At 45.9% G+C, this 25,266-nt stretch overlaps 1 protein-coding gene across 1 annotated transcript in view; it reads right to left on the bottom strand.

The window, feature by feature from the left end:
- Iqck (IQ motif containing K) overlaps positions 1-25,266 on the bottom strand; it is a 117,477-nt gene that overhangs the window by 25,505 nt on the left and 66,706 nt on the right. The window contains exon 8 of the mRNA XM_026402465.2: positions 5,981-6,092. Coding sequence (XP_026258250.2) covers positions 5,981-6,092 — 112 coding nt within the window. The remainder of the gene's footprint in view (positions 1-5,980; positions 6,093-25,266) is intronic.

Raw genomic sequence — 25,266 nt, 5'->3', positions numbered from 1 at the left:
GAAACAGAGGGTTCTACCTCACCTGGTGAGCTGCAGATTGCATCCTGCTCCTTGTGATTCAGCCCCTACTGGGAAGCCTCAGTCAACTCAAACATAAGCAAAAAAGAATCCTGGCACACAATAATAATTTAGATATACCATGTCCTGCTCAAGAAGATTCTAGAAGTTTGGGTCTGATGATAAAATCCAAGAGAGAGGCTTGTGGGGCTGGCGTGTAGCTGACTAGCATGAGTGAAGTTCCGAGTTGGATCCCCAGCACCACAGAAGAAACACAAAGAGAACCTGTTTCTGCTTTTCCCCTCAGAGATGTGTAAAAACACTGGACAGAGAAAGGGAAGACCAGGGCCTAGCCCCAGGCCCCACTGCTGTGTGACGGTGAGAAACTTCTCAACCCTCTGGGACTCTGTCTCTGTCTCTCTCTGTCTCTCTCTCTTTCTCCCAGTACTGGGGATAGAACCCAGGAACACTTTACCACTGAGCTACATTCCCAGCACTCCCCCCCACACCCACACACTTTTTAATCAGACAGGCAATTTAGCTAGGGCTGGACTTCAACTTGCAATCCTCCTGCTGAGCTTCTACTTATAAAATGAAGCCCAAAGCTTCATACCCCAGATATGTCTGTGCAGACCATCTGCTCAGGACCAGGCTTGGTGCAAGGCAACATGACGAATGAGATAAACACAGACTCAAATGGAACCACATGGAGCTCAGAGTGTATCAGAGGAAACCAACACACAATTGCTAAATGCACAATATTTCAATTGTGATGATAACTAACACTGATGGGGACTATGTATCAGGATTAAAGATGATCCTTGGAATCCTGTAACAACTATGTGAGACAGACAGGTCCTATTATGAGAGCCATTTTATATGTGGAAAAATGGATGCTTAATGAAGTTAACTAGGTCAGGGTCGCGTGGAAAGAAGTGGTAGTTTGGATTTCAAGGGCAACTTTTACTTTTTTTTTTCCCCCCCAGGGCCTTGCACATGCTAGAGAAGTCTCTACCACTGAGCTCTGTCTCCAGCTCCCCATTTCCTCTCAAGTGATCCCAGACCTGGAGACAACCTTTAGAATTGGCCATTTCACAAAAGGGCGTCCACCGCTGTTCCACACTGGGGCTTTTTCTGAAGACCCCTATTGTTCAGAAAGCACTGCTCCTGAAGCCCTAGGAAGGCCACAGGCAGACAGCAGCAGGTGGCCAGATTTGACTGCTTCCCCTCTGCCCTCCTGCTGGCCCGTAACGCCATTCAATCTGCTCCGCTCTCCTGGCTCCAGAGCAAGCCAAATCAACCCACAGCAAATCAACTCCAAAGAATATGGAAAAATAGCAATAAATAGACACTGTACTTCCCTTGACCTTTAAGCTGATTATAGCCCTGATTGTCTTCCAGTTCTGAAGTGTAATGAAGTGGCAGTTGTGCATGGGAGAGTGGCCTGGGCTGAGCCAGCGGTGATCAGAGCCCGAGCTGCTGCTTTATGAGGGATCCCCAATGGGATGTGCTCCTACTCTCTAGCCGTTTCTGGGTATTGACTCATTTAAGCCTCACAGTTCCGTTCATGAATCTCATTTTTACTTATGCTCACTTTGTGCCAGGTGCTATGCCAGGGGATGAGACAGGCAAACCAGATCTTTTTCTCATGGAGCCTACATTCTTGTGGGAAAGACACAAAATTGCCAGATAAACAAAACCCAGATGCCCAGTCAAGCATCAGCTGGACTTGCCTTGCTGCTCAGAGCTGAGAACTGGATGCCTAGAGGACTCCATGTTTTTGTGGCCTGCCCCCCCACAATATGGGGATCACACCAGGGGGACTCTACACTGAGCTACATCTTCAGCCCTTTGTATTTTATTTTTTTGAGACAAGGTCTTCCTAAGTTTCCCAGACTGACCTTGATCTTTTGATCTTCCTGCCTCCGCTTCCTGTGTGTGCACCAACACACCTGCCTCTGGACTCCATGTTTTAAAAGAGCGCAAAGTAATTGGAGATCCTGCACCTCCTTAGGGTCTCCACCCTGGCTGAACGTCAGCACCGGGGAAGATCAACACTCAACACTGATGCCTGGGGCTCACCCACAGCAATGATGTCAGGATCTCTGGATGTGAGGCACTGGAATTTTTTTTTTTTTTCACTTAAAAGCTCAAAATAATCTTGAATTTGCAAAAGAGTTGCAATAATTGTACAAAGAACTCCCAGATGCACCAATTTTTTTGTATTTCACCATATTTACGTTGGTATTTTCAATGTGTAGATGCACATGTGCTTGTGTGGTACACATTATCTGTTTCTGAATTACTTAAGACCAATCTGCCTATCATGTCCTTTGACCCCTAACACCTTCAACATGTATCTTAAGCAAGAGCTGAGGCCTGGGGACGTGGCTCAATGGTAGAGTGCTGGCCTAGCAGGTGCCAGGCCCTGGGTTCAATCCTCAGCACTGCAAGAAAACAAATAAATAAGGCAATTTCTTACTTGATCTGAGTTCACTGATCAAAATCAGGAAAGTTAGTACTGTTACTTGTTAGCTAATATGAAGCCTGAATCTCAGGTTTAATGTCCTTTATCAAAATTTTTCCCTGTCCAGGACCCAGTCTGGGATGGTGCACAGAATTCGCCTGCCCTGTCTCTTTGGTCTCCTCTCCTCTTTGTCTCTCTTGACTTCGGCCTTTTTTGAAGAATCATTATTTTATAACATGTCCTTCACTGTGCGTCTCTTTCCTCGTTCTCACATTCAAGCTATGGGTTCTGGACAGGAGTAGCGCATAAGAAATGTGTCCTCTGCCCTTGATATCAGGAGACGCATGAGATCGGCTTGTCCCTTTCCTGGCGCTGTTACTTTTGAGCATGAGGCCACTCTGAGGGCTAGCTGTCTTTCCTGTGCCATCCTGGAGAGGCCTGGCTATTGGGTAAGGAGACCCCAAGAGAAAAAGGCTGGGCGTGGACTGGGGTCAGGGGTGGAAGAAGAGGGGGAGTCAGGGCAGGTCGTGGGCTCTGCAGCCTGCTGTTTCCCCTGAGGAAGAACCCAAATGAAACACGCCAAGTCAGAGAGCCAACGCCGGGGCCTGCCACAGGTCACGGGTGGCCAGGTGGGCTGGGCTGAAGCAGTGGCAGTCAAGAGATGATGGCGATAGAAAGTGTCCTTTTGTATCTCCCTCTTTGCCACCCAGACCCACAGGAGGGAAGAGACTCAGAAGAGGAGGGGACAGAGGCACAAAGACCAGACAACCCTCTTCCTGGACCCAAGCCCCTGTGGGGGGGGGCAGGGGGGCTGGGTGAGCATTGAGTTGGGGTTGAGACTGAGACTTTAAGACTAGACTTTGTGAACTCCGAGCATACAGAAAAGACAAGGAACCACCCGCCCCTAACACGCCATGAAAGAAAGGCACTTCAGAGAGAAGAGCGGAAGGCAGTTCTGGGGAGAAAACAGAACTTGTCCAGATCACCCCCTCTTGAGAGCTCCAATAAACTGATTCCTGCCCCCGACCCTTAGTAGGGTCCCTCGGGGGTCCTCTCTGAGGATGAGAAGAAGGATGAGAAGAGGCCGGGAAGGGTGACCCAGCAGGACAGGAATGGGAACGGTGAAGTCCCTAGGTAAGAGGCATGGCATTTTTTAAGAACTAAAAAGAGACTGGCTGGGCACAGTGGCACGCGCCTGTCATCCCAGCCACTTGGAAGGCTGAGGCAGGGGTATCGGGAGTTCAAAGCCAGCCTCAGCAACAGCAGGGCACTAAGCAACTCGGTGAGACCCTGTCTCTAAATAAAATACAAAATAGGGCTGGGGATGGGGCTCCGTGGGCGAGTGCCCCTGAGTTCAATCCCTGGTATGAGAGAGAGAGAGAGAGAGAGAGAGAGAGAGAGAGAGAGAGAGAGAGAGAGAGAGAGACTGGGGGTTGTAGCCCTCTGAGGCCGGTATGATTACAGGGTCGTTTGCATGCCTTGTGGCCCACTGAGCTGTGGATGACTATTTGCCCATGGTCTTCATATTTGTAAAGTACTCCACGGTTATTTAAAAGACTCCAATACTGTACTTCCTCCCCTCTGGTCCAAATTTCCAAAGATAACTATCATTGGTTTTCTTCCAAACTGCTCAGACATCTGTTTTTCATGTGTATATCTTCTGTTTGAATAAAAAATTGTAGCTCAGAATTTTTTTTTCCATTTGCAAATATATCATGAATCTCCTTCCACATTTCTGGTGAGCTATACCATGGAGTGCTAAAGATCGTGACCTCCTCTCTGGCTGATAACCAGAATGATATTCAGAGAATATTAAATGAAAAAGAAGACCATATAACAGAATTTATACATAATCTCACTTTTAATAAAATAGGAATATATATTTATTTGTATTTTTGGTACTGGAAAGAGTCATTTAGCAGGATGAACACTCAAACATTAGTTTTAATGGGGTTTCTGGGTCTTACCTTCTTTTCTGGCTACTGCTTTCTCAATTTCCCTACTGTGGATATGTAGCAACTTAAAGTTCAAATTTTTTTTTAAAACTTTAAAGGGAAACGGTGACCCTGGTAGAAAAGAAGTATAATGGGGTTCTCCAGAGAAACAGTGCCATAGGAAATTATAGATTATATATATACAAAGAAAGGAAGGAAGAAAGGGAATTACGGAATCTGAGCTATAAGAAAGAGATTTACTATAAGGTGCTGGCTCACAGGAATGCGGAGATCGGAGAGCCTCCCCATCGGCCATCCTCAAGCGGGTGTGCCTCAAAGGTTTGAAGCCCACGGTGTAGAGTCCAGCTCAGGTCTGAAGGCCTAAGAACTAGGAGTATCAGGGGCAGGAAAAAGCCAACGTCCCAGCTCAAATTGGCAGAGTTGGCAGAGTGAACTCAACCTTCCTCACCTTTTGCTCTGTCAGGCCCTCAACAGATTGAATGATGCCCACCATTATGGTCTAGACACGAGTGTCCTCCAAAGCTCATGCATGAGACAATGCAAGAAGGTTTGCAGGGGAAAGAATTGTGTACTAGTCAGTACATCAATCCCCAAACAGGGATTAACCTGTAAATGAAGACAGAATGTGGCTTGAGGATGTGGTCAATGGGGGTGTGCTTATGGGCACATAAGTTGTCCCTGGACAGTGGATTCTGGGCTCTCTCTCTCTCTCTCTCTTTTTCTCTCTCCTCTCTCTCTCTCTCTCTCTCTCTCTCTCTCTCTCTCTCTCTCTCTCTCTCTCTCTCTCTCTCGCATTGATGGTCATGTCCTGAGCTGCTTTCTTCCACCACAACCTTCCTCCATGATATTCTGCCTCACCTTGATTCCCGAGGAATGGAGGCAGCTGTCTACGGACTGAGACCTCTGAAACCGTGAGCCTCCACATAATCTTTTCCTCCTTAAAACTGTTCTTGTCGGGTCTTTGGCCACAACAGCCAAAGCTGACTAAAACGCCCCCCACACTGGGAAATGAAGCCATCTGCTCTGTTCAGCTCACCAACTCAAATCCCAATTCTAGAAGCATCCTCACAGATGTACCCAGAAATAATTTTACTAGCTATCTGAACATCCCACGGCTCAGTCAAGTTGACGCTTAAGACTCACCATCCCAGAAAGGGAGAAGACAGGTCCAAAACACCACTTAAGTTCAGGCACACAATCAAAAATTTAAAAGAATGAATGGTTGCAGACATGCTGTTTCTAAAATAATGGTTTCTTTTGTTTTTTTGTTTCATCTTGTTTTGTTTTTTTGTTTTTTTTTATGTCTTGTAGCTTAAAAACTAAAAACCTGAAAATACAAGGTGACACCAAGGTCACCCCTGAAGGAAGAAAATGACCATGTAAATAATCTCAACTCTGTCATTCCAGGGCAGAATCTTAAGACGCAGTCCCTTGGCCCTGTACAAATTGAGTTCTGTGTAGACACGAGGTCCTCATAACGCCTCAGGGGCTTCCTTCTTAGCTCGGAAGAAGGATCAGGCTTTTCCTGAATACACTGAGGACAGTGAGCCAAGCTACTGACCTTTGCGCTCCTGTTTCATCCAGAATATTCTCACTCGATGGCGAATGTACTTGTCCTCCCGTAGCTTCTTCTGCCAGGTACGCAGTTCTTGAATCTCGGGATCACAGCGAGCCTGGAAAAGCCCCAGAAAGCTTCAGTCCCTTTTCTGTGTACTTCTATGCATTATTAGTTTATTAACTCTGTGTAGAAAAGCCTTTATTAATCGATTAGAGATCTTTTTTACACAAGGGTACATTCCTGCCCTGTCCCCAGCACTGGGGTTGGACCAGGGTGCTCTACCACTGAGCCACATCCCCAACCCTTCTTTGTTTTGTTTTGTTTTGTTTTGAGACAGGGTCTCCATAAGTTGCCCAGGCTGGCCTCGAACTTGCAATCCTCCTTCCTCGGGCTCTTGAGTTGCTGGGATTACAGGTGTGTGCTGCAGTGCCTGACTGGACACACTTTTGATTCTCAAGGAATCATTATTCTAACTGCATTATCTACATTCCCACAGCTCACGTGTTTGAACATAAATGAGGTTTTATGAATATTTGTTATAGTAATGGCAGGTTGGGCGCATTCTAGATCTATGTCATCCCCTAGAAATACAATGTAGTCAACATGTTTACGTTTCCTGTCTCATTTTTTTTTAAAAAATGAGATTATTTTTAAGAATATGTTTTATTTAACCTAAAATATCCAAAAGTTTGCCATTCATTTCAGCCATTCAATTTATATTGATGTAATCAATATAAAATTGAGATATTTCACTTTCTGTTTTCCATGCTAAATATTCAGCATATGGTGCATTTTTGCACCTACAGTGAATCTGTCTGGACAAGTGCTCCGTAGCCTCATGAAGCTGGGGCCTACTGTACTGGATAGCACAGTTCTAGATTGATCTCTGCAAGTAGATTAACCCCAGCTCCATCCACTTTATACCAGGTGACTGAGTATCCACTAGGCCTGAGAAGGAGACGATGATTAACAGCAACTGTAGTAACTATTATATTTGCTTTACTCTTATACCTCCTATGTCCTAGGCATTATGTATTTTTACAAATTTTAGCCAGGCATGGTGGCAAATGCCTGTGATCCCAGTGACTCATGAGGCTGAAGCAGGAGGATCACAAGTTCAAGGCCAGTCCCAGCAACTTAGTGATACCTGGTCTCAAAATAAAAAGGACTGGGGATATAGCTGGGTAATGTAGCAGCTCTGAGTTCAGTCCCTATACTAAGAAGAAAAATTATTTTACAAATAAATAACCCGATGAGGCAGGAATGACTATTCCTATTTTTATAAACGAGAGAACTGGGTTGCCAATGCTTAGAGTTGGGAATGGAGTGAGATCCACACTTTGGCAGACTAGCCTTTGAGAATCAGGAGCCTAGCAGGACACAGGAGCAACATCCACAGGAGTGGCAGGAGAAAGATACCAGGGAAAATGTGTAACGAAGAAGAACCAATGAAAAAAAAAAAAAAAGGAAAGAAAGATATCAGTAAGTCTAAGGGAACAGGGTTGGAATCTAACCGACCTTGGAGTGGTCAGGCAGGAGGTGACTCCTGAGGTGAGTTTTGAAGAGTGAACTGGAGGTAGTCTTGGGGAGAAGGGGTGGAGTGGACTGGTGTCCGGGACAGAGGCCAGCCTGCACAGAGGTGTGTAGGCACGAAGCAGTCCTGGTTGACTAAGATAAAGGACAAGGTCAAAAGCAGTAGAGGGTTTGGAAGAGCCACAGAGGCCCAACCCTGTTCCAATCATCCCTCCACCTCTCCACTTGCCACAGGAGGTGCTCCTTACAAAGTGGACCCCAAGACCAGACGTTGGTGGCTCTGTACACGTGGATGTGTGCCAACTTTTTTTTTTTTTTTTAAGATAAGTTATAGTAGCAAAAGAATGTCAGGGAACATTCTGGAAAAGGAAAGACCACTTTTTCAAAGAAGTTGCCATGGTAACCAGCACCCGCTCAGCTCTGGGTCAACTATTAAAGACAGCCACACTGTGGGCTCCCTTACTAAATCAGCTCTGCTCACTTAAAATGAGGTGGTAGCGTCATGTTCAGGGGAACAGTAGCCTGTGCTGAAATTAGTATGCAAACTGGGGAAGTCACATGCTACTAGATCACTGTGGCCCTCTCCTGTCTTCCCAGGGTTCCCAGGTGCCCAAGGGAATGGATGGTCTGCTGGCTCTTCTGCCCTTGAACCTTGGCTCTGACAGTCAGGAACTAGTACCTCAGCTGCTGGGAGGGAGCAAGAGGAACAGAAGCAGAAATGGGGACCTCACATAGCTCAGGACACAGCGTCTGCAGGGCAGGAGTAACGGGAGCCAAGAGAGGTGACGCTGGGCAGCACAGGCTTGTCTACCTGGGAAGCTGCTCCCTCACTACTCATCTCACGATGCTCCAAGCCAGTCTCGGCTTTTACAGGCCACCACTGGGTCAGTGACCCACCCAGGTCACTGGGCTGCCTACTACAGTCACTGCAGTTCTTTAAGGGAGCCCAAGCCGAGGCTCTCAGGTTCCACCTTTTTAAAGTCACCCACACAGTCACCTCCCCATGCCCCAAAGGGCTCATTGAGTCAGGTTTCACTACCAGCCCCCCCTCGCAGCCCCCAAACCACCGTTCTCTCCTGATTTACTCTTATCAACAAAGGTCCACCTCTTCTTCTTCTCTTGATAATTTTATTTGGGGGAGATTTATTGTCCTGGTGTCCAAGAGCAACAAGTAACCTCATGGTTTTCCTTTTTAAAAAGTTATCAAATACATATTACATAATATATATTCCATTTTCATCTTTTAAAGTATACAGCTCTGGGGCATTAAGGACATTCGCAATGTCATGCAACCTTCCATGTTCAATGTTATGGTCTGGACATGAGGTGTCCCCCAAGAGGTCCTCTGTCAGTACTAGAATGTTCAGAAGTAAAACGATTAGATTATGAGGACTGTAACCTGATGGTTAAGTTAGCATCTGTGTCACTGGGACCAAAATACCTGACAAGAACAACTTGGAGGAAGGAAGGTTTATTTGGGGCTCATGGTTTTCGAGATCTCGGTCCATAGCTCTGGGCCCAAGGTAAGGAGGAACATCATGACATAAGGGCATGGCAGAGAAAAGCAGTGCCCCTTGTGCCTGGGTCAGGAAGCAGAGAGACAGAGGGAGAAGGAGGGACCACAGAAAGAACGACCCTTCAGGGCACATCCCGGTGCCCCACCTCCTCCAGCCACATGGTACCTGCCTCTCACAATTCTCACAATTCAGTCATTTCACCTCTGAGCATTCTGCAGAAACAAAGGAGACTGGGGAGGATGACTCACATCCAAACCACAACACCCAATCAGTGGATTAATCCACTTGATGGATTCATAAGTTGAGGACCTCTGTACTTGGGTGGTAACTGTAGGCAGGTGGGGCATGGCTGGAGGAGGTGGTCATGGGGGGGCGTGGCCTTTGGGGGTCCTATCTTGTCCGGACGGCTCCTCCTTTTGCTCTCTGCTTCCTAACAACACCATGAGGCAAGCAGCTGTCCTCCACTACTCACCTTCCGCCGTGAGGCTTTGCTCTACCTTAGGCCCAAAGGGATGGAGTCAGCTGACCATGAACAGCAACCTCTGAAACTGTGAGCTCAAAACAAACTTTACCTCCTCTAAGTTGGTCTTATATTTGGGTCACAGAGACAAAAAGCTGACCTGCTCATCTAGTTTCAAAACACTTTCATCAATTCGAAAGGAAACTCCGTACCTGACAAGCAGTCACTCCCCATCCTCCCGCACCCACCCCTGCCACCCACCAATCTGCCTTACTTCCCAGAGTCTTAGGCATTTGCTGATTCTGGATATTTCATATAAATAAAGTTATACGCTCTCTGAGGCCTTTTGTGTCTGTATTTTTTTAGTTATACAGTGTCTCAAGGCTTACATGGTAGCGTGCATCAGTACTCCATTCCTAAGGTTCCACTGTACAGTTATACCACATTATTCTTGTCCCTTTATCTCTTCATGGACATTTGAGTTGTCACCTTTTGGGTATCGTTAACAGAGCTTCTAGGAACCTTTGTGTCCAAATTTTTGTTTAATCACCTATTTTCCTCTAGTCATTGGATTCTCCATTACCTAAACATGCTCAAACAAAAACACCCATTTCCGCATCATCAGGAAACAGGAGGCTGTTCACAGGCCTCTGCTGCCCAGTTTGGTGTGACTTTCCTGTTTGGCCAGAGAGGCCTCCCTCTGTTCCTTGACTTCCTTCATTTTGCACCGAGGGCTGCTGTTTACCCGTGGAGAACACAGCAGCCCTGCTAGTCAATGCCTCGTTGCCAGGAAAGCCTGGATCTGCAGAGAAGCCTTTTGTGAGCCCTGGGGAAAGCATGGGCCCATTGAACTGGCCTAATCCTAGTCATTATTACCGTGATTAGGGAATCAATTTAAAGGGCAGTTGTTGTCCAATCAGCAAATACCACAGAGTGCAGTGAGATGTTTAATACATAAGCAAGGTTGTTACCAAACAGAGGCTCCCCTACCGGTGGCTTTCTATGCACTTTGTTTATTTATTTATTTTTGTGGTACTGGGGATGGAATCCAGTACTCTATACTCCTTTTTTTTTTTTTTTTAATAGTAGTACTAGGGATTGAACCCAGGCGCTCTATACGACTGAGCTTTGTCCCCAGCCCTTTTAATTTTTTGTTTTGAGACTGGGTCTTCTAAGTTGCCCAGTCTGGCCTTGAACTTGTGACCCTCCTGACTCTACCTCCCAAGTAGCTGGGATTATAGGTGGGTGCTGCCAGACCCAGTTACCTACATTCACATTTTAAAATTACTGTTTGGTGTCCACTTGCTCTTTCAGAATAAGCATATGTAGTATAATATACATTATCAGGCACTGGACTTTGGAGTAAGACAAAAACAAATAAAAATGTCTTTAGGCAGGTGTAAAAATTTTAAAAAATGCCCATGAAACCATCAAATTCCTTTTATTATATATGACTCTGATGAAAGGCACCCTAGGTACCATATTGGATTAAAAGTCAACTCCAAATCAGACACTCTAAGGATGGATCTCAGCTCTACAAATTACAAACTGAGGAACCTTGAGCAAGTCACTGAAACTCTCTGAGCCTTGATTTCCTCAACCATCAAATGGGGATAACAAAAATATTTACTTAAAGTTGTGTTGGGGTGAAAACAAGCTAATACACCTAGAGTGCTACAAACCAAGTGTGTGACACACAGTAAGTTCTCAAGTGTTTTAGTGACTTCTTAAATCAATTAATAAAGTATTGGGAATAAGCTGGATTCTGTGCCAAGGTTGATCCCTACAACTGCTGTAGTGGCTGCCAAGTGGCAGCAGAGCCCACGAGTTATAAAATTGAAAGCAAGCTCTCCTCCCACCGGTTATGAGCACTAAACACATAAATGATTTTTAGAGTTTTATAGCATTGGGCATTAGCCAGCTGGTCCAGGAGTCTGGGGGCTCCATAGGATAGCTGCAGGCTGGGAAGAGAGAGAGGTGTTTGCAAAGACTCTGAAATTACCCGGCACAGATCTCTACTTCTGAATGCCTCTTAGGGAAGTTGTTTTCCCTGCTTCTTGGCAAAACAGACAAAACCAGCAACAGCTACCCTTTCTGGATGATTCCCTGGGGCTTTTTCTAATTGCCCCAGAGGAAAACACTTACTATTTTACCGCTGCTGGAAAGATGCTCCAAGCATCCGCCAGCCACCTGGCAGGAGAGGCCACCTGGAAAGTTCTTCCATCTTAGCCGTGGCCTGGCGGGCTAATCATTATGCTGATGGATTCTATGCCCTAGAAAAGCAGATTCCAACACGGAGGACATACGTGTTTGCAAAATCTCTTTCAATTACCTAATGAATTATCTGGAACTCAAAATGCATGAAATCAGTTTTTTTTTCTTTGTAAGGAAGATTCATGAGTTCTTCTCAGACTTTTGGCAAAACAAAATAAAGTTGTTGCTTTGTTTTGTTTGTTTGTTTTTGTTTTGTCTTTCCAGTCCTGGCAGTTATTAGCATTTCTCATTGTCTCAAGGAACTAATTTGAAAGACCTGTGCTATCATTTGTTGCTGGTATTGTGCAGGTGTTACTGATATTCGTCTGCAGGATGACAGTGTGCTTCTTAGAGCTGCTCAGGACTTTCAGAGAGGGTTAGAGGAGTAGTGGGTGTCAGCATATTGGGAGTAAATTCAATCAGGTGGGTGTGAATGGCATTTTAAAAACCTGACTGAGTAGAAAATAACTGTGACTCCTTTATCATTAAGAACCCTCTTACCTCTGATAAAATATTTTGCCTCAAAGTTTATTTTATCTGATACCAATAATAATAAATAACCTTTCTTTAATATTTGTACTATGTATCTTTTCCCATGTCTTTACTGCAACCATTGTGGGTCATTAAGTGATATGTATGTGAGTGTGTGTGTGTGTGTGTGTGTGTGTGTGTGTATCTAAAAATCAGAGATGAAGCAGGACACGGTGGCACCTGTAATCCCAGGAGAATCCCAAATTTGAGGCCAGCCTGACCAATTTAGTGAGGCCCTCAGCAACTTAGTGAGGCACCTGTCTCAAAATAAAAAATAAATAAAAAGGACTGGGGGTGGGGAATGTAGCTCAGTATTAAAGTACCCCCTAGGTTCAATTCCCAGTTCCAAAAAAAAAAAATAGATGGGCTTATTCTACTGTTTATATTTATTATGGTTAGTATATATTTATCTCTCTCACTTTACTGTTTTTTATTTATTGTAGTTTTATGTTTCTTTCTAGTGCCTTATATTTCCTGTATTCTACTGATTTATATTCTATTTTCTTTCTTTAATATGTTGCTATAATGTAATAAAGTAAAACACTTGAATCGGTCCAGGCTCCTAAATGATATGAAGACTTCAGAAGGCCGTAACCCCATCTTCCAGTTCTCAGCTTTCCTATTTTTGTTGCCTAGTGTCTAAGTTTCCCCTTATTTATCTCCCATTGGCTCATGCCTGTTTAGGTCTATGGGCTTCCTCAGACACCATCGTTTCTTCATCCCACTCCTTCCTTATGGGTTCGATTTCCTTCTAATTCAAGAATAACATTTAGGAGGATCTTTCAGAGAGAGAATAAGTCTGAGAATGTCTTATAACCCTTGTCCTTGAGTAACAATTTCGTGGGTATATAATTCTAGGTTGAATGTTATTTTCCCTCTGGATTAGAAGAGTTGACACTGCGCTGTTTTCTGGAATACAGCTGCTGATTAGAAGTCTGTGATCTTCCTTGACTTTGTAGGTAGCCTTGCCTGCAGGACATCTTTAAGGTTTCTTCTTTGCTTTTGGCATTCCACAGTTTGACCAAGAAGCATATTGGCGTGCCTTTGTTTTTTATTTAGCTAATTCAGGATTCGTGTTTCTTCGCCTCTGGAATATTCTCACTCAGTATCTCTGGGAATATGGTTTCTCCACCATTCATCCCGTCATCTCTCTATGGGATTCCCACTAGACTCATGCTGGACCTTTTCCTTCTGGCCTGGTCTCTTCACTCTTTCCACCATTCCCATCTCTAGCTTCTGCTTCATTCTCTCTCCAAGATCTGCCTGCCAGTTTCCTAATTCCTCCTCCAGCTGTGTCTATCTCTTAGTTAACTCATACCCAAAATATGGTCCACGGCTAACCTCTGGTGGGAACTTATTAGAAATACCAATTCACAGCTCCTCCAAACCCCATTAAGTCACCATTTACCAGAGAGTAGGTCCAGGAATCTGAGTTTTAACTTTCCCGGAGTCTCTGATGCTCACACACACTTGAGATGCTCTGCTTTAGCAAACTTACTGATTATCTTCATTTCTGAAGGTTGCACTTACTTCTTTATAAAATCTGAATCCCCCTCCTTCTCTCTTACTGTCTTGTTCCTGAGGCAAGGTTTATTTTATTTTTTTCTTTTGGTAAATCTCTATAATCATCTTAAGTACGCTTATTTCATAGATTCAAATTGCTACTCTTAGGGGCCTGAACTTTCTAGTTGGTTGTATTTGCTGACTTCCCTCTTCCTTGTTGGTTTATTATTTTTAAATTATGAGCTCAGAACTTTTGAGAGTCTTTGTTCCAACTCCAGTTCTCGTCTCTTATCTGGGGGTCAGTAAACTTTTGTAAAGTTTCAAATAGTAAATATTTTTGGCTTTGTGGGGCTGTCCAGTTTGTCATATCAACTCCATTCTGCCATTATAACATAAAATCAGCCATTGACAATATGTTAAAACATGGGCAAGGCTGTGTTCCAATAAAGCTTTATTTATAAAAAAAATGGGCAGTGAGCTGGATTTGGTCCAGTGGCCATGATTGACCCACCCCTGGCCCTATCCTTGAGTAGGCATTAGAACCATCGCCCCCAGCTTCCTTACTGCCTCTCCCCTCTCCGTGCCCGACGTGTCATTAATTTAAGACTATTTTCTAAACTTACTTGATGGCATTGGGGTCCCTAGGGCCCTGGGCCTATAGGTTCTGATTCAGGACCTGTGAGGCAGACCCAAGGCTTGAGTATGTTCAGCAAGACGCCCAGGTGATTCCAATGATCTGAAAAGTTTGGGAAACCCTGCTCACATGGGTCAGAAGGCCAAGATTGGACTTTCAAGTGACTGTGACATCTGTGCTGCGTTCAGTTCTTACATGAATGCCATGGTGATGACCCGAAGCCCGCATGACTGTGACTCACTCAGCAGCTGCTCTCCGGTGGGGTCAGCTTTGCAATGCTGGACCTAAAAAGACGTCTCCCAGGAAGCCACACCTATTTTGTTTTAAAGTCCCCTTAATAATAAGGCCCTATCACAGTCCGTCCTCCGGAGAAGCGGAATTTCCCCCAACAGCTCAGTGATGACAGTTCAGATAAAGTTCAACCCACTCTTCCTGATACTTGTTTGCCCAAATAATCAGAGAATGAATAAGCTGCTAAAGCATTTAAGATATTTGATGAACTTTCCAATGATTTATGGGGTTAAAAGGTGTGTGTGGTATTTTCACTACAAAGTAGTGCCAGCATTATTTTAGGAGTTTTATGCATATTAACTCTTGAGAAAACATTTGTTTTTCCCCCCACCCCACAGTGCTGGGGATCAAACCTAGAGCCTTTTGTACGCTAGGCAAGGTGCTCTGTCATTGAGCTATACCCCCAGTCCTCACATATTAACTTTTCTTAAACTGGGAATTGAACCCAGGTGTGTTCTACCAATGAGCTACATCCCCAGTCCTTTTTGAGGTGGGGTCTGGTGCATGCCACATGCCTGGCTCTTACATATTAACTCTAATCCTCAAACCTGTGATGTAGGCATCACTGCCATCCCCATTTTCAATGAGTTAACTGAGCCAAAGGAAAGCAAAATAACTTTCCTATAGTTGCATTTATAGCCCAGAACTTGAGCCCAAGTAGTTCCCCCGCCCCCAACCCAGCACTAGGGATCGAACCTGGGAGTGCTCCACCACTGAGCTACATCCCCCACCTTTTTATTTTTCATTTTGAGACAGGGTTTCTCTAAGTCACCCTGGCTGGCCTTGAACTTGAGATCCTCCTGCCTCAGCCTTCTGAGTAGCTGGGATTACAGGTGTGTGCCACTGCACTCAGTTTAAGTGATCGAATTCTGAAAAAGGTAGTTCTCAACTCTGCATATAGGAATCACATGGGGAAGCTTTAGAGAAACCACTGATGCTTGGTCCAGAAGGGTGGTGCCTCTAATTCCAACTGCCCTGGAGGCCGAGGCAGGAGAGTTGTAAGAACAAGGCCAGATAGTACAAGTGAGATCCTGTCTCAAAATAAAAAAAACAAAAAGAACAGGCGATGTAGCTCAGTGGTAGAGCACCTTGGGTTCAATTCGCAGTACTGAAAGCAAAACAGAACCTACTGATGCCCATGTTTTACCACCACAGCCTCTGATTTGATTGATGGTTTCAGGGCTGTCATAGTTGCCCAGGTACTTCTAAGGTAGAGAGTCAAGGTTGACAGCCACCATTGTGAAGCTGGACACTCAACTTGAGTGATGGGTGTGGGGGCGTCTCCAAGTGTGGTCCCCAGATTAGCAGCATCACCTGAGAATTTGTTTGGAATGTCAGTTCTCAGGTTTCACCCAGACCTACTGACACAGATACCCTGGGGTCACAGCTCTGCAATCTGTGCCTCAACGGACCCTTCAGATAATCCTGATGCAGGCTAAAGATTGAGAACCACTGTGCCAGGTCCCTGGTGAATCACATCTCTCTGGATCCTCACCCCTTTATAAAATTGTCACTCTGCTCACTAAATAGGGGACTCTCTCTCCCTTCTTCCGAGACCAGGCAGATCCTGTGACTTGCTTTGACTAACAGAAAGTGGAAGCGCTGTTACGCAGGTTCCAGAATCTAGGCCTCGACAAGGCTTGGAAAACAGCAGCTTTGGCCTCCCTACATTTAAGGAAGCTGGTCTGACCCACTGGAGAATGGGAGGCCACATGGAAGACAACCACAGGGCTCCAGCCACCTCCAGAGCCACTGCCAGACACGTGTGGAAGGCCAGCTTGGACCTTCCGGCTGGGCCTGGTCACTAGCTGAACTTGGCCACAAGTGAGTCCAGGTGAGATCAGCAGAGGAAGCAGCCAGCCCAAACAGAATCATGAAAAATAATCAGCTGCTGTGGGTTTAAGTCACCGAGTATTAGGGTGACCTGTTACTCAGCAGAGGGGACTCAAGTGCAGCTGTGCTGTGCACCTATGACCTTAGCCTTGAAGGGACACTGTTTAGCCCTTCATACAAAAGGACTGTAGGAAAGTTGGGAATGTGGCTAGTACCAGTGCCAGGAGGGTTCTAGGGGCCTCACAGGCAGGTCTGGCTCCCTGGGCACTGCCCTGGGCAGTCACACAGGCCCTGCGTGTAGAAAGGCCCCACACTTATTTTACGCTCTGCTGTCACCCTCTAGAAATTCTTAATAACTTTGAACAAGGAGCCCTGCCTTTTCATTTTACACTGGGCCTTGCAAATGATCGGCTAGTCCTGCTCATTGGTAGCTGTCTCATCGTTCCTCACAATAACCTAGGGACCAGAATTCATTATTATTATCAGTCACATTTTATAGATAAGGAAGATGAAGCTCCGTGAAGTTCAATGCTAATACAAGGTCACATGGTGAGGGGGGCAGGCTAGCGCTCAGGCTTCTCAAGCCAATCCCCAGCGCCAACCCACCGCGGAGGACCCTGTGCGACCGCGGATAAACCTGGAGTCTGATCTGTCAACTTTCATCACATCCTTGGGATACGCTGTGACTAGGCAAATAAGGTGTGTGTGTGGGGGGGGGGCAGTGCTGAGAGCCTGGCAAGTTGGCAAAGGCATTTTCTGGACTCACAGCTGTAACCCGGAGTGTATTGAATAGGAGCCGGTGGGGGAAGGGAAGGGGAGGGCCGGGCCTGGGAAGTGGGGCTCAGAGCACTCTGAATCCTTATTTATAGTGCTCTGGCCTATTTCAGCCTGCTGGGCAGCTCTGAAATTGCCTTGAGAACTGGGCCTAGACGCTGACCATGGAAACCGGGCGCCTTGGTTCTGGGGTATGGCTGGAATCCTGCTGGGCAACAGACAAAGGTTTTGTGATGAGCTCAAGGACGTTTTTGAAAAAAACAAAAACAAAAACAGGATTTTCTTGGACTGGGAATAAAAACAGCATTTAATTGAGACCATCAGGAAATGATCAGAATATAGTCTTAGAGAAGCAAATGCAGGGGTCAGAGCAAGTTAATAAAAAGCCAGCAGTTAGGAGGCCTCAGCCATGTGCCTGGCACTGTGCTGAGGACTGACACGCCCCCTTTCATTTATACCCTCCTAAGAGGGCAGTGCCATGGTCATTCCCACTTTATAGGAAAGGAAACTGAGGCTTAGGAAAATGAAGTAATTTGTCCAAGGTCATAGGGTTGGCAAACCGGGATTCAAATCTGCATTCTGGCACCTCTGTTACCCATTTAGTCAACTATGGTGTTGTAAAAAACTATGGTGTTGTAAAGTTCTCAAACTTTAGAAAGTCAAGACTCTCCCAAGGGTCTTGTTAAGAAGCAGATCTTGATTCAGAAGGTCTGGGGTGGGGGCCTCAGATTCTGCATTTCCAACCAGTCACCAGATGATGGATGATATTTGTGGTCTGTGGACCGCAGTCTGAGTAGCAAGCATGTAATACACAATAGTTTTTCTGCCTTTTTTTTTTCCAGTATGGTGATTGAACCCAAGGGATTGCTAGGTGAGCCCTCTACCACTGAGCTACACTTTAGCTTTTCCTGCTTCTGTTATCCTCCTTCAATCTGCTCTCTTGACAGCAACCTCAATTATTGTATTGGTTTCCATTGCTGCATAAGAAACATCAGCCTCCAAACTTGACAACCTAAAACAACAGCACCACAGTGCTGAGGGTCAGGAATCCAGGAGCAGCTCAGCTGGGTGGTTCCTGCTCAGGGTCCCCCTGAGCTTCCAGTTAGGCTGTCAGTTGAGCCCAGAGTCATCCAGAGGCTGAACTGGGCCAGAGGATCCACTGGGCTTGCTCACATGGCTCTTGGCTGGAGGCCTCTGTTTCTTTTCATGCAGATTTCTCCACGGGGCTCTTCAAGACAGGACATCTGGCTTCCCTCAGAGTGAACGATCCCAGAGACAGAGAGATAGCAAGCAAAACTACAGTATCTTTCATAACCTAATCTTGGAAGTGGCACACCATTATTTCTGCCATTTCCTATTGGTACAATGTGGGAAGGGACTCAGCAGGAATGTGAATCCTAGCGGGTAGAGATTATTGGGGAATCACTGTGGATGCCAACTACCACAGATTCCTGAAAAATGTCAGTCGGATCATGTGACTCCTCTGCTTGAAGCCCGACTATTACTTCTCATCAAATTAGAGTAAAATCATCCTCTTGTTGAAGGCGCCCATTAGACACAGGACCTGGTCCCTGATCTTTTCTTGCCTCTGTCCCCCTCACCCCCAGCTCACTTTCATCAACCACACTGACTCTCTTACTGGTCCTCAAACACCTCTAGCACCTGCTTTTCCCTCTGCCTGGAGTGAACTTCATTTAGGTCTCTTCCCAACACCTTCTCAGAGAGCCCTTCCAAACCTCACCACCTAAAATAGTAGTCCGTTATTCCCCAGCCCTTTAATTTGCTTTGTTTTGTTTCATGATATTTATTTCTATAGATACTTATTCAGCAAGGCGTATGATTCCTACCCGACACTGAGTTTGGCCATGTAACTTGCTTTGGCCATTGGGCTGTGTCTGTGGCAGTGGCAAAGCTTACTCCTAGTCTAGGACCTGAGAAGCCTTGTGAGTTTTGGTCACCTCTCTGAGAGCATTCAGCCTCTGCGGTCACGCGCTGCCCGTGGGTTGCTCACAGTAGCCTCCTGAGGGGATGTCTGGCCCTGGGAACTCCCTGTGGCACCCCCCACAGGGATTGACCACCTGATGCAGATGAACTTCCCCCTCAAGCTGTGCCTAAGATCCCACCTGATGGGTGTGACTTGCTGAGATGCCAATCAACCTGCTGACTGCAAACATCACAAGCAAGACTCCGCCCTGGAAACCTTATCCCTGCCTTTGATGTACCCCCTTAAATAAACCACCTAGTTCCAGCACCCATGGGGACTAGATCTATCAGGGGCTTTGCATTATGTAAATATATTTCTGAGTATCTGTGTTTTGTTACTTATTAATTATCTGAGATTGTAAGTTTTAGGGTGGCTTGGATTCCCCTGGGCAGAAAAGAACCCTGCAAAGAGACACTGGCCCTCATTCCCCCCAAAACTCTGCCATGCAGACACTAGGCCCCTATAGCCTGCTGCTCTCAGAAGGAAGAACCCCATAGCCCAGAGCTACGTGTGGCAGAGCCCAACCCAGGGCAGATGAAATTGGACTGGTCTGCAGACAAGGAAGGTGAAGATCATACGTAAAATTTGGGACAGTTTATTAAATGTCATCATTGCGCCCATTGCTGGCTGGCACACTTTTTAATTTTTAATTCTGGTGGTGCTGGGGATCAAACCCAGGGCCTCTGGCATGTTGAGCATGCACTATGCCACAGAGCTGCACTTGGTCACTCTAATTGACCCACTTCTTGACACCTCTCTATTATTCACATGGCAAGAAGGCAAGCTCCCTGAGGGCAGGCCTTTGTCTTATTCCCTAAAGCATTCCCAGCACCCAGAAGGAGGCTGGCCTGCCTGCCACCTAATAGGGGCTCAATAAATACGAGTGGGTAAATATCAGTGGATGAACTGATCTAATTGTAAAAGCTGCTCCTTTACCATTGTACTCTACGGCCTCCAAATCAGCCCAAAAAATTGCAAAAAGAAAAAAAAATTGCAAAATACAAACTTTCTGTCTTCAACAGCATTTCTAGGCAGCGTAGTTTTCACCAGGAAAATGTGACTCACGTCAAGCTGTTTTCTGTTGTCTCTGTGCCAGATGCCATCTGTCCTCACCTAGGTAGTGTCACAAGTCAGCCAGAAATGACAATCGAGCCCTGCCTGTGAGCGGAAGTGCTGCTTTCAATGACTCCGGCTCACCTGGTTGGGCTGCTGTCCTGAGAGGCAGGAAAAACCCAGAGGTGGCTAAAGAGCACACACAAAGGGAGGAAATGTGCCCCCAGCCCTTGGCCGGAGCAGCTGCAGCCGAGGGGCTCTCTCTGGAAGGGAGGAAGAGGAAGCTCAGGCAAGTGGCCAAGCCGCTGAGCAAAACCGGGAATCCGCATACAGAAGGCAGCAGGGAGGGGAAGCAGTTCAAGAATGGCTGGTCGGGAGTTTAGGAGGAAATGAAGATGGAGAGCAGCCCCTAGAAGTTCCTTCAGTCCTGCATCCTGGGCTTTGAGGGTCCTTCAGTCCTGCATCCTGGAGCTTTGAGCCAGAGGCTTTGGAATGTTTGCCTTCAAATACGAATATTCCAGAACAGATCTACGTGGGCAGACTGCGCACGGGATGCTACCTCTGGGGGACAGGTAGATGGCTCTCCAGTGCGGGCACAGATTTATAAAAGAAATGCCTCTTATAGGTACAAACATGCAACATAATAAGTATATATAAATGCTCATATACACAAAGGAAAAATGCGAAAAGGCACACACCTAACTCGTAATAGTGGTTTCATCTGAGAAAGAGGTTTTGGGATAGGCCAGGAATGCAGATGAACATGTTCCCATTTTACTGCATATATATTGTCATATTGTGTATTTATAAAATATTTGAGTATATCAAATATATAAATATAATAAATGTTGTTACAGATAGTGTGAGAGTCTTGCCATGATAGGCAGACACTATACACATGGGCCACATCCCCAGCTCTTTTTATTCTGAATTTTGAGATATGGTCTTTCTAAGTTGCCCAGGCTGACCTTGAACTTACAGTCCTCCTGCCTCGAGCTCCAGAGTAGCTGGGATTATAGGTGCGCACCTGTGAGTCTGCTCATATTAAACCATCTCTATAGAATTTGAATTTTGTTTACAATCAGCATCTGTTCTTTCTCCTTAAGAATATCAATAAAGACTTCTTCCTACAAAGATGGCCTTCCACACCAAACTGCCATGGTGCTCCTCACAGTATTTTCAGAGGTGGTAAAAGGTGGTAGCAAAGTGGCATCTCGTTTCATATTTGCCAGTGGTGGGGACCCTTTCCCCTCTCGTTCTGATTCAGGGACTGGCTGTTGAGTGGCTCTGAGATGCTGTCATCGGTGTCATGCCTCTGCCTGCTTTGTTCTTCTGTGACATCTGTGTTTGCTTTTGACCTAACCCGTCCTGCTGAACCATCCTGGTCTGCAAGGCACGCCAACTTCTTCGGTCCCACTGAGGTCCCACTGTGGTCTTGGGAGGGAACATGTTCACCCCACTTCCCCACCTGATCGCCAGTGTTCCAGTGACTCTTTCATACATCAAGCAACCTTCTGATGGCGCACGTAAAATGACAGAAAGACTCCCCCTTTCCTTTGGTCTTTAAAGCCTCTCTCATTTATTTGAGAAATAGAACATCTGGCAATTTTTAAATAGAAAGGACATCAATATATCATCACAGCCATATTGGAATCATTCATTGTGCAACCACAGTTTACAGAACACTGTTTTATGTGTTGCCACATTTAAATAAAGTGGTTTCCTCATCTGTATGTGAGACAATAGTAATGCATGCTTAGTGCAGAGCTGTATGTAGCAAATGTACCAAAATATCAGATGTTGCTATATTGGTGGGGGAGTGGGTGGTACTGGGGATTGAGCCCAGAGGCCTTTTACCACTAACCCACATTCCCAGTCCTTTTCATTTTTTTAAAAAATTTGAGACAGGGTCTTGCCAAATTGCCCAGGCTGGCCTCAAACTTGGGATCCTCCTGTCTCAGCCTCCTGAGTCAGTGGTATTACTGGCTATAGCAACACTGCACCTGGCTAGATTATGCTACTTTTAATATTTAAATATTCTCAATATTTTCATTTTGATTGATAGAGCTGTCTTGGGGTTCCTCGTGGCATGGAAGAGCTTTGTTTCTGCAGCACTCAGTTTTGTGCTTGGCAAGACGCTCGATGCACGTTTGACCATGAAAGAATGAACCCACAGTCAGGTGTCGGTCAGGTGTCAGCGGGAGGCAGTTATGGCTGTGAGTGGGGTGGCAGAAGGGAGCATCTCACACCTGATGTGAGTACCTGATGTCTGTATCCTCAGACTAAAACTAAGCCTTCTACATGTGGAGAAGTTTGGGAATCTTATTCTTCTCGTTCAGGGGACTTACACAGGGAAGTCATGTTGACCTCCCTAACCACTGAGAAACATCTTGTACGTGTAATAAAATGTTCAAAACCAATTTCAAATATGTAGGTTTCAAAACTATGTCTGAGATGGCCTAAGGAAAAGATCTCTTTGGACTTGAATCTTCTGGTTGAGAAGGTAATGTGGTAGGAAAAATGCAATGACATTGTTAGATCCCAAAGTCAGCAAACAGCGAGAGGACTCCACAGAGAGGAAACATCCTTCTATACAGAATGCCCAGGAGAAACCCAGGCAGAGACAGCTCAGGAGGCCACAAGGGTGTGACCGCCCCTCTCAGCTATTGGGAGGTAGTGAAATACCAACAGCATGGGTGGTAATTTGATGCCACACCCCATTTTTAGCATTCCTTTTGCACAATACCATGTCTGATTTTTGCTGGCAGCGTCTGCCCACCTGCCTGCAGATATCAGCCATCTGAAGGCAATTCCGTCTTTCCTGTCTGATGCTCAGATGAACGTTTGCGCCCGGGTTTTCATGGCAATGCTACTGGGAGGAGAGGATTTCCAGCAGCCACTTCATGTCTTCACATTGCAAGGCTCGGTGAGGAGCTGGGTCACAAATGCCAAAGACAGAAACCAACACACAGTTCTCAAGTGCAGTCTCTGGGGGATCAACCAGCACAGCTGCAGAGGTCAGGGATCCTGGTGCACAAGCGACTCCCCACGGGAGCCCAGGTTCAAGTGCCTGCAGGAGGGGAGGCTGGCTCTTCTTCCTTCTCAGGCGCCCTCACTGGGGAGACCATTCAAGGAATTCAGTCACTCATTTCAATAATTCTAAGCACTTGCTATGTATCAGACACTGTTCTAGTTCAAGGGGCTTCAGAGACAAACAATCGAATGTCTAATACAATATCAGGTAGGTGACAATTGAGAGGAAGGAAATAAATCAGAGTAAGAAGATGGACTGTGCCCAGCGGGTGCTATTTTAGAAAAGGCGACCAGGAGAGACATCCAAGAAGAACCCTAACAAGGTAAGGAAGGCACCAAAACTGATAGGTTGAAGGTACAAAGACAAACAGTAAGTGCAAAGGCCCTGAGACTGGAGCCCACTTGGTGTCGCTGAGGAACTGCAAGGAGGATGCTAGTTGGCTTTTTAAAAGATGCTGTGTTAGTAGGATTTTCATTGCTGTGACCAAAACACCTGACAAGAGCAACACAGAAGAGGAAAAGCTTAGTTTTGCCCATGGTTTCAGAAGTTCAGTCCGTGGTTGGCTGACTCCATTGCTCTGGGTTTGAAGTGAGGCAGAACTTCATGGCCGAAGGCATGGCAGGGAAAGCAGCTCAGGACATGCCAGCCAGGAATCAGAGAGAGAGCTCCACTCACCAGGGACAAAATACAAACCTCAAAGGCACGCCCCCAGCGACCTACTTCTTCCATCCACACATTACCTGCCTGAGTTACCACCCAACTAGCAAAATCCATTCAAGTGGATTAATCCACTGATTAGGCTACTACTCTTATTACCTAATCATTTCACCTCTGAACATCCTTGCATTGTCTCACACATGAGCTTTTGGGGGATACCTTGTGTCCAAGCCATAACAGATGGCCTATGAAGAAAATCTGAACCATCACCAACAATAATAGTAATAATGATGGCAAATGACTGCGGATTTATAAGGTGCCTGGCTCTCTGCCAGGTCCTTTATGTGAACTAACCATCTGATTCAACCCTTCAAAGGCAGGAACTCTTATGACACCCATTTTATAGACAGGAAGTCATGGTTCAGAAGTCCAATAACCTGCCCAAGGCTGGAGATAACCTGAGGTCCAAACAAGCCCATCTGCTCCAAGAGCCCAGGTTATTATGAGTGGATGTGGCATGTTTCACATGGAAGAAAAAAAAACCAAGAGTTTCCATGTGACTCTGACATCAAGAACAAGAAAGTACAGGCTAGGGATGAAGAAGACCTTGAATGACCTTACAACCCCCCACCAAAAAAATGTTTAAATGTCCTGCTCACTCGCCCAGCCAGCTCCTGGCGTGGAACAAACTTTCCTTCCTCTCAGGGCAGAATTTCTGCTTTCAAGTTGGAATTTCTGCTTTCTGCAGAAAAAATACAGGAGGAACTCCAGAACCTTTCCTCTGTGTCCTCTGAGCCTTCTCCTACCCCATGGTTCTTCTCTTGGGCTGGGTGCACCATCCATCTTCCCCCTCACTGCGCAGGTCGGGTCTTCTCTAAACAGAAAGGAGCGGCTTTTCAGGAAGAATAGAGTTAAGTCAAATCAAAACACAGGGAACACCCAGCCCTTTTTATTTAGGGTTCCCAGCACACTCTGCCTTCTGGACTGTCCTTCCACTGACTGATCCAGTGTGCTTCTCCAGTGAGTCCAATCCAGGTGCAAAGGGCTTTTCCTGAGCACGAGAGCCAACTGTTCTCCAGGTGATGAGGCTGCCATTTCTAAGACTCCCAACAAGAGGTTTGTAGGCAAAAGAATCAAACGGCTTCACAACTGGATTTACTACTGGAGCATAAGTGCTTCTCTTTCTTTCTGATTGTTGTTGTCGTTTTCTGGTTTTGATTTTGTTTTTTTGT

Source organism: Urocitellus parryii, chromosome 9 (genome assembly GCF_045843805.1).
Source record: "Urocitellus parryii isolate mUroPar1 chromosome 9, mUroPar1.hap1, whole genome shotgun sequence".
NCBI classification, from domain to species: domain Eukaryota; kingdom Metazoa; phylum Chordata; class Mammalia; order Rodentia; family Sciuridae; genus Urocitellus; species Urocitellus parryii.
Note: the sequence above shows the minus strand (reverse complement) of the source record. Positions and strands in the feature narration are given on the sequence as shown.